This window comes from Salvelinus alpinus, chromosome 28 (assembly GCF_045679555.1).
Source record: "Salvelinus alpinus chromosome 28, SLU_Salpinus.1, whole genome shotgun sequence".
In the NCBI taxonomy this organism is placed as follows: Eukaryota; Metazoa; Chordata; class Actinopteri; order Salmoniformes; family Salmonidae; genus Salvelinus; species Salvelinus alpinus.
Window position 1 is genome coordinate 26746779 of NC_092113.1, and position 10225 is coordinate 26757003.

At 40.8% G+C, this 10225-nt stretch overlaps 1 protein-coding gene across 1 annotated transcript; it reads right to left on the reverse strand.

The window, feature by feature from the left end:
• Window positions 1-6563: 6563 nt before the first annotated feature.
• Window positions 6564-8043, reverse strand: LOC139557555 (melanocortin receptor 3-like). The gene has a single exon (XM_071372539.1). It carries the CDS (start codon window positions 7929-7931, stop codon window positions 6924-6926), a length of 1008 nt encoding a protein of 335 aa, XP_071228640.1. The 5' UTR covers window positions 7932-8043; the 3' UTR covers window positions 6564-6923.
• Window positions 8044-10225: the final 2182 nt, after the last annotated feature.

Genomic DNA, 10225 nt, shown 5'->3' on the forward strand with positions numbered 1-10225 from the left:
ATAATAATAATAATAATAATAATAATAATAAATCAATATAGCCATGCAGCACACTGAACATCCTCTATACCGTTTCATGCTCGGGAATCGTGAGAAAGAACAATATGTCCTCTTGAATAGCATCCCCCGAAATGTATAGCGAACAAAAGTCAATGCGTGAGCAACTCGGCCCTCACAGCTAACATTCATTTGGAGAACATAAGCTGGGGTGCTTGAGTAGTTCAGTCAGAGTTTCCTCTTGATTGCTAGCAATAGCATAACTTATTTATTTAACAGTGTTATCTGACAACGGTATTGATGTGAGTTTCTGTGCCTCTGCCTCCCCACACATTGTTTTCACCATATCAATTGCGGCCGGTAATATCAAAGTCTCAGCTATAGTGTGTGGTTTCACAGCGTAGTGGGCCTAGCCATTCCCCGTGGGAATGATTCAAGTGCGGCCTTTTCCCATGGTCTAAGGGCACTCCCTGGCTGAATTTCCTTGCTAGAATTTAATCATTTTGATTTTGATTTTTAAGGTTAAGCACATTTCAGTGATTTTGAGATACAAAGAAGATATTATAATATATACTATATACACAAAAGTATGTGGACACCCCTTCAAATTAGTGGATTTGGTTATTTCAGCCACACCGTTGCTGACAGGTGTATAAAATCGAGCACACAGCCATGCAATCTTCATAGACAAAAATTGGCAATAGAATGGCCTTACTGAAGAGCTCAGTGACATTCAACGTGCCACCGTTATAGGATGCCACCTTTCCAACAAGTCAGTTCGTCTAATTTCTGCCCTGCTAGAGCTGCCCCGGCCAACTGTAAGTGCTGCAACTGTGAAGTGGAAAGGTCTTGGAGCTACGAAAGCTCACCCATGAAGTGGTAGGCCACACAAGCTCACAGAACGGGACCGCCGAGTGCTGAAGTGCGTACTGCGTAAAAATCATCTGTCCTCGGTTGTAATACTAACTACCGTGTTCCAAACTGCCTCTGGAAGCAATGTCAGCACAAGAACTGTTCTTCGGGAGCTTCAAGAAATGGGTTTCCATGGCCGAGCAACCACACACAAGCCTAAGATCACCATGCGCAATGCAAACCGTTGGCTGGAGTGGTGTAAAGCTCTCGTTGGCCTCTGGAGCAGTGGAAATGCATTCTCTGGAGTTTTGAATCACGCTTCACCATCTGCCAGTCTTACGGATGAATCTGGGTTTGGCGGATGCCAGGAGAACGCTACCTGCCCGAATGCATAGTGCCAACTGTAAAGTTTGGTGGAGAGTCTGGGGCTGTTTTTCATGGTTCGGGCCCCTTAGTTCCAGTGAAGGGAAATCTTAACGCTACAGCATACAATGACATTCTAGATGATTCTGTGCTTCCAACTTTATGGCAACAGTTTGGGGAATGCCCATTCCTGTTTCAGTATGACAATGCCCCTGTGCACAAAGTGAGGTCCATACAGAAATAGTTTGTTGAGATCAGTGTGGAAGAACTTGACTGGCCTGCACAAAGCCCTGACCTCAACCCCATTGAACACCTTTGGGATGAATTGGAACGCCGACTGCGTGGAAGGGCTAACTGCCCAACATCAGTGCCCAACCTCACTAATGCTCTTGTGGCTGAATGGAAGCAAGTCCCCACAGCAATGTTCTAGTGGAAAGCCTTCTCAGAAGAGTGGAGGCTTTTATAGCAGTAAAGGGGGGACCAACTCAATATTAATGCCCATGAATTTGGAATGAGATGTTTGACGAGCAGGTGTCCACATACTTTTGGTCATATAGTGTATATATATTTTTTGTATATATTTTTCTTTGGATTTTTCACATTCTCCTGCGACCCCATTTTTATATCAGGTTTGAGAACTGCGACCCCTTTTTCTCCAGCGACCTCATTTTTATACCCTTAATTTGAGAACTGCTGACTGATACCCTAACTACACCGCTCGCGTCGCGTGCGCGAGTGTTGCAAAATAAATTTAGGAATCTATGTTATTCAATTATTGCACCCACACTGCTCGCGCGCGTCATCGAGCGTCTGCGTTGCCAAGGGCTAAAATAGAAGTAATTTCTATTTCTGACGCAGATCGCGCTGCAAGTCCTGCCTCTCCCATCTCCTCATTGGTTTATAGAAGCAGGTACCCACGTGCAATCTCTTCATTGGTTATACCCAAGTGGGTGATTGAAAGACAAACTTTGTTGCCGGTCGTCGTGGTAATACTATGAAAGTTTAGATGCCAATCACCACATAAATTCAAAGATGAAAAAGCCTGGAAGGAGGAGAGATAACTGGAAACAATTCGGTTGATTGTTTTATGTGTGGATTAATTGCCGGAGTAGAGGACCTTGTGCATTTCAGGTAAAATAACAACTCAATGTTTATATCCCAGGACAAATTAGCTAGCAACAGCAAGCTAGCTAAATAGGACAAATTAGCTAGCAAGTCCAAGCTAGCTAGCTAAATTACCATATGTGTTTAATTCTTTTCGACCTGTCCCCAAATTAATGTAATTGGTTCAGAGTTTGTTTTGATATTTTAACATGCGTGTCGTGATCGCGTTTGGTGTGGGGGGACAAAATAAATGTATGCACGATGGCGCACGATGGTGCACGCGCGCAGCCAGTTTGGGTTCCGTGTTAGGGTCAGGCTGTGGGGATTTCTATTGTTATTGTACTGTCATGTTATTAACTATATAGGCCAGAATATTAAAATGTTAGAAGGCTCAGGTGTGTTTTTTTCTGTATTCTATTGTATTGTGCCTTGGTTTTTTGTCTCATTTTAGTCTCATTTTAGTATCTAGGCTTATGCAGGTAGTGAATGGATTTTACCAGTTTGCACTTTTGTTCGCACAAGAAACACCTACAAATTTGTTCAATGTATTACCCTCCACATTAACATAACATCTACTCAATTGGTCACATGCACACGATACAGTGAAATGCTTGCTTGCTAACTCAACTCAACAATGCAGTACAATAACAATGTTAATCAAGAATCAAATGCCAAATACAAAAGTCCCAAAATAACAAGTAGTAATAAAAAGTAGAATAAAAAAATCTAGATCATAACTGAGTGAACAGTCTGTGGCTCGGGTGACCGGAGTCTGTGATGATCTTCTGGGCCTTCCTCAGACACCGGCAGAGGTTGTTATGCCACTCTGCCAGGGTTCCAACCTCCTGCCTGAAGGCTGTCTTGTCGCTGTCGGGGATCAGACCTACCACTGTCGTGTCGTCAGCAAACGTAATTATGGTGTTGGAGTTGTGCGTGACCACGCAGTCATGGGTGAACAGAGAATACAGGGGGGCGCTGAGCACACACCCCTGGGGGACCCCCGTGTTGAGAGTCAGTGTGGCAGAGGTGTGGTCGCCTACCCTGTCAGGAAGTCCAGGATCCAGTTGCAGAGGGAGGTGTTCAGACCCAGTGATTGAGATGACTCAGAAAAGCTACATTTTTGCATAAGAATCTCTCACATCCTCTGCTTGTAAGAGGGCACTATGTCATAACAAACTCACAGGTGTGAGATCTTAATTTGACCAGTATTGTCGCAGCAAAATAATCCTGCAGTAACAGAATTTGAACGTTTAGTCTAGGGTATTAGCTGGTCAAAATCAGGCTCCATGAAAAGTGTAGCACTGTTAATATAACCTATGTTAGTGAATTTATGTAACACCTGCGGTGGAGGAAAATTCTTAGCAACAACAGAGTGATCAGCTTGCATTTATACCTCTGTCGTATCTCTGTCTGTCTGTTTGTCTGTGCTATGTTTCCCTGTTTAAAAAACCCCATCAAGAATGTATGTATAACCAACAACTAAGAAAATGATTCTTTGTTTCGTCATTGATAATCCTCCTCCTGCCCATAAATGGCTGTTGCTGTTTCAGTTCCTGTCCCTGCTTTCCTACCTAAAGGCAAAATTAAAGAGCTATAAGTCACTCTCTCCTTATTGTTCTCCAGCCTGTATTGGCCTTAACCTGTGTGTGTTTGTGGGGGGGGGGGGGGGGGGGGGGGGTGAAGGAATCCAGCTGGTTTAGATGCTGTGCTGCCTGGTGCATTGGCTGACAACATCTACTGAGTACACAGAGGCTAACCCTGACTTGGCGTAAAGAGATTACACTGTCTGGTAGCATCAGATTAACGGAACATACTCTATGGATCACATACGCATCATTGAAATGTACAGAGGTGTGTCTTCTCATTGAGGGACGATTGAAATAGACTAGGCACATAGACTACACAAATAAATAGACTGTGAAAAAATGAGTACTCCACCTGTTGGTGATTTGGATATCACATTTATATAATAATAACAAATTATTATGTAAAAGTCATTTTTCTGAATTAAAATACGGTCAAAATATATATATATATTTGACATGTACTGTAGTTTATCATGTGAAAAATCATATAGGTTCATAGTACTATTCCTTGGTAGATGGCAAATCGTGCAGTGCACACACATGTTGAGCTTTTATGGATCCCTTTTTCTTAAATACATGCAATGAGATTCATTATCCCTGATTTGATACAGACAGGCTACAGCAGACCAGATTATATACAGTTCCGTGCTAAAGTATTCAGACCCCTTGGATTTCTTCACATTTTATTGTGTTCCAAAGTGGGATTAAAATGGATTTAATTGTAATTTTCTGTCAACAATCTACACAAAATATTCTGTAATGTCAAAGTGGAGATAAATAAAATAAATTCATTGCATAAGTATTCTGCCCCTTTGTTTAGGTCTGCCTAAATTAGTTCAGGAGTAAAATTTGGCTTAACAAATCACATTATAAATGACATAGGACTCACTCTGTGTTAAATAATAGGCGTTGACATGATTTTTGAATGACTAACCCTTCCTATGTCACCCATACAAAAAACATCTGTAAGACCCCTTAGTCAGGTATTGAATTTCAAGCCCAGACTCAACTACAAAGACCAAGGAGCTTTTCGAAAGCCTCATAAAGAAGGGTAGTGATATGTAGATGAGTAACAATAACAAATCAGACATTGAAAATCTATTTATGTATGGGCAAGTTAATAATTATGCTGTGGATTATATATTAAACCATCCAGACACATCAAAGATACAGTCCTCCTTCTGAACTGAGCTGCAGAACAGCTCAGGGATGTAACCATGAGGCCATTGGTGATTTTAAAACAGCTACAGAGTTCAATGTCTGTGATGGCAGAAAACTGAGGATGGATCAACAACACTGTAGTGACTCCACAATAATGACCTAAATTACAGTGACAAGAAGAATACAAATATACAGAATACAAATATTCCACAACTTGCATCTTGTATGCAATAAGGCACTAAAGTTATACTTCAACAAAACACAGCAAAGGAATACACTTTTTGGCCTAAATGTAAAGCCTTATGTTTAGGGAAAATCCAACACAACACATCGCTGAGTAACTGCCTCCTTATTTTCAAGCATGGAGGTAGCTGCATCATGGTATGGGTATTGTAACGGATCTCCTCTTCGTCTGAGGAGGAGTAGGAAGGATCGGACCAATGTGCAGCGTGGTAAGTGTTCGTCATTTATTTAAAATGCACTGAACACTAAAATACAAAATAAACGAACAAAGAACAACCGAAACAGTTCCGTCTGGTAACTAATACAAAGACAGAAAACAACTACCCACAAATCATAGTAGGAAAACAGGCTACCTAAGTATGGCTCCCAATCACAGACAACGATAGACAGCTGCCTCTGATTGGGAACCACACCAGGCCAAACACATAGAAACACAACATCATAGAAAAAGAACATAGACTGCCCACCCTAGTCACACCCTGGCCTAACCAAAATAGAGAATAAAAAGCCTCTCTATAGCCAGGGCGTGACAGGTATGCTTGTCATAGGCAATTACTAGGAAGTTTTTCACAATAAAAAGAAACAGGATGGAGCTAAGCACAGACAAAATCCTAGAGGAAAACCAGTTGCTTTACACTAGAGACTGGGAGAGGAATTCACCTTTCAGCTGGACAATAACCTACAACATGAGTCCAAATCTACTCTGGAGTTGCTTACCAAGAAGACAGTGAATGTTACTGAGTGGCCAAGTTACAGTTTTTACTTAAATCTGCTTGAAAATCTATAGCAAGACTTGAAAATTGCTGTCTAGCCATCATTCCCAACATCTTGACAGCGCTTGAAGAATGTTTTAAAGAATAATGGGCAAATGTTGCACAATCCAGGTGTGCAAAGCTGTTAGAGACTTACCCAGAAAGACACACAGCTGTAATCGATGACAAAGGTGTTTCTAACATGTATTGATTGACTCAGGGAGCTGAATATTTATGCAATGAAAAAATAATAGTTATTTAATTTCTATGATTCTTTAAAAAAAAATCTTTGACTTTGACATTACAAGAGCATTTTGTGTAGATTGTAAAAAATTTAATTTCAATTTTAATCCCACTCACTTTGTAACACAATAAAATGTGAAGAAATCCAAGGGGAATTAATACTTTTGCAAGGTACTGTAAATCACCCTATTGTTTGTTTATTGTTGTTTTTTATTAATCTATCTATATTCACATTCTGCTAATGTGTCTTCCTTGCAGTCAAGGTAAGCATATGAATATTTGTAATTCATAAAATTAGTCACTCATGGATTTTAATCTTTCATTTTTTACTGTTTGCTTCTCACATTTTCACAAACACTACGTACACATAAAAACATCATCACAATAACAAAGCCACTAAGCCAAACCTGCATGTCACAACAATGTCCATATACACAGTGTCCATATAACAATGTCCATATACACAGTATCCATATACACAGTGTCCATAAAACAATGTCCATATACACAGTGTCCATATAACAATGTCCATATACACAGTATCCATATACACAGCGCATTGAACAACCACATTGAAAGCCTTTTCTGTGCCTTTTTGAAAATGACCAACAACTACAACACTTCAGTATTTACAGTGGAAAATACTACAAGTGGCACTGAAACAACAGAGGATCTCCTTGAAAGTTTTGCGCATCTCGAGACTGCGGAAGGCATAGATAACGGGGTCTATGACAGAGTTACACATTATGAGCACCAGGTAGGTGGTAAAGTGGGACATGTAACAGACACAGAGCTGGTTCTTGGGACAGGTGATGAGGAGGATGAGGTGGAGGAAGAAAGGTGCCCAGCAGCAGACGAACACCCCTAGGAGGATGGTGATGGTGATGGCTCCCTTCATGCAGGTCCTCTGGGGCACCACACCCTCCGCGGGCAGAACAGCGATGCGCTTGATGTGAAGCCTCGCCAGCAGGAACATGTGAACGTACAGAGTGGCCATGAGCACCAGCATGGTGAAGAACATGATGATCAGACACACAACGACTGCCTTGCTCTCTGAGTAGACGATGAAGACTATCCCACAGAACACACATGTCAGCCAGATGCCACCGATGGCCAGGACAGCCCGCCGCATCGTCACGATGCTGTGGTAGCGTAGGGCGTAGAAGATGGTCACGTAACGGTCAATGGCGATAGCTAGAAGGTTACAGATTGAGGCCACCAGGGAGATACAGATGATGGAGTCAAAGAAGTTGTCCATGAGTTGAATAAAGTGGTCATCTGCCACAATCAACCGACTGTTCAGCGCAGCGATAACCACCGTCTCTAGTGAGTTGGAGACACTCACCAGCATGTCAGCAGCAGCAAGACTACACAGGAGTACATACATGGGTGAGTGGAGGTTCTTGTTCTTCACCACTGCCAAGATCACCAAGATATTCTCCAGAAGGCTGACGATCCCCAGTGTCAGGAACACCTCAGCTTGGATGTGGACTGCCTCACATAGACCAGGCTCGATGCCGGTCCCGGTGCCGGTCAGGTTCCCCTGTTCGTCCTCCCCGGCCAGAGACTCCCTGGTGGTTTCATTGAGCCGAAGGTCCAGCGGCAGCAGATGTCTATAAGTGTTGTTCATCAGGTGGGAATTTGGACAACAGTTCACTGAGGGAGATGCAGGAATGCAGGGATACAAGGTAGTGAGTGAGCCACCTGCCCCTTAAGAGCCTCTTCTGGAGCCCTGCTGCTGATCGTTTTTACTCCTCCTCTTAGATCAGAGCTAGAGAGAACTGTGGTTATCTGTTTTGCTCCTGAGCTCTGAGAGCACTGTAAGCCCCCCTGGTCCAATTCAATGAACACACAGACAGCCTGAACATGGGTGTTTGTGTATACACACAAATACACGTAAGCACACTTGTGCACACACACACACACACATTCAGTAGTTTGACATAGACTAAGTTGTTTCACGTTACGCAATTTTCACTTGACCTGATAATACTTAATCGATGACAGTAGCCCTTTCCTGCAGTCAAATTACCTAGTGGCCTCAGGGGTGGAATAATATTAATATTTTCTTATGTACATGTCATAACCAGTCATAAAATAATGCAATATATGTCACAACAGGTGTAAATATATGGGTCATGACAGTGTTACGAGATATTATGACAGGTTATGACAAGTTATGTCAGTTGTTATGACATTTTATAACATGGTTATGACTGTGTCATAAAGTGTTATGACAATGGCTGTCAAGTAAAGTGTTAGCAATATTTTTCTAAATGTCATAATTAATAAACATTATTTCAATTTTGTTATATTTCAGTCTTCGGTGATGTATATAAAGTGTAATATTGGGATACAAACTCAAAATTGAATACATTTCAACTCAATATCTGACATGGTCCAGGTGTCTTCTTTTTTGTAAGCCCATTACCATGTGTGTGAGGTGTATACTTTTGTTTCAAAGTAGATTTGTTTAAAACTACCAAGAAACTAGCCCACTGCAGTAAAGGGTGAATTCTATTTGACTGCCTTCTTGAAAGTAAAAATAACCTAGCTAATTGAGAAACTTACAGTTAATTCAACTGACAAGACTGATGGTGCATGTCAAATCTAAATAGAGAAGAATCATTGTTTCAAAAGTAGCTCTTTTGCACAAAATTATTTAAAACAAAGAGATTTGGTTGTGCACACAAAAAAATATAATTTTAGCATTTAGTTCTTATAGTAGCTACTAGCTAGAACCTGAGACATATGTCCTTATTCTCTCTATGAGACTTGTCAGAACATATATGTCAGAGCAGCTCATAGATTACTGCACCTGTACATAACCCATCTACAATTTAGCCCAAACAACTACCTCTTTACCTACTGTATTTATTAATTAATTTATTTTGCTCCTTTGCACCCCATTATTTCTGTCTCTACTTTGCACTTTCTTCCACTGCAAACCAACCATTCCAGTGTTTTTTTTTAGTTTTTATTTTACTTGCTGTGTTGTACTCACTTCGCCTCCATGGCCTTTTATATTTTTATTTATTTATACATATATTTGTTTGCCTTCACCTCCCTTATCTCACCTCACTTGCTCACATTGTATATAGACTTATTTTTTTTTCACTGTATTATTGACTATATGTTTGTTTTACTCCATGTGTAACTATGTGTTGTTGTATGTGTCGAACTGCTTTGCTTTATCTTGGCCAGGTCGCAATTGTAAATGAGAACGTGTTCTCAATTTGCCTACCTGGTTAAATAAAGGTTAAATAAAAAAAAAATTAAAAAAAATAAATATATGCATAAGAACAGGTCTAACCTTTTCTGTCTGTTTGCATTTCATCCAAGATAGCATTACACAACTGGCATGGATTAAGACTTTTTGTTGTTGTTGTGATCTTTACAAATGAGGTGGGAAGACAGTTGATGTGCAGTCAAGCTGGAAATGCCAATATTCAGGGTCATAGCAGGTAAAAAGTAAACAGGGGGAAATTTTTTTCATCTAAGAGCATAGTTGCTTAGTTGTACTGTCTGCTAAGCGTAAACCACAATGTCATGTCCTAATCTGGTTCAACAGACACAGTTAGCCTGGGGATGAGGTTATTGTTATGACTCATGGCTTTCATAACCACGTCTTTATAACAATTCAATAATGATGAGATGGGAGACGGGAATCAGTTAAGCTATTGGCATCTCAACATACACAACTCCCATGAAGCTCTGCGGCAAAACCCCAATACACAACAGTTATGGTTAGTCCATTGCCTGTAGCTATGGCTGACTGTCTGTCTCTAACCTCCTCCTCACCTAATCTGCATGCACCCTGTTATACTGATTATGTTATTTAGCAGGAAGAATACCTAATAATATATTTATATGAGTAAAACTTCACTTGTGCAGATCACAAACTCGTTATTACCGTTGCTGAGG

What these genes read in the sequence shown, in the direction of transcription:
- LOC139557555 (XM_071372539.1), bottom strand. Translation starts at nt 7,931, where the DNA reads ATGAACAACACTTATAGACATCTGCTGCCGCTGGACCTTCGGCTCAAT.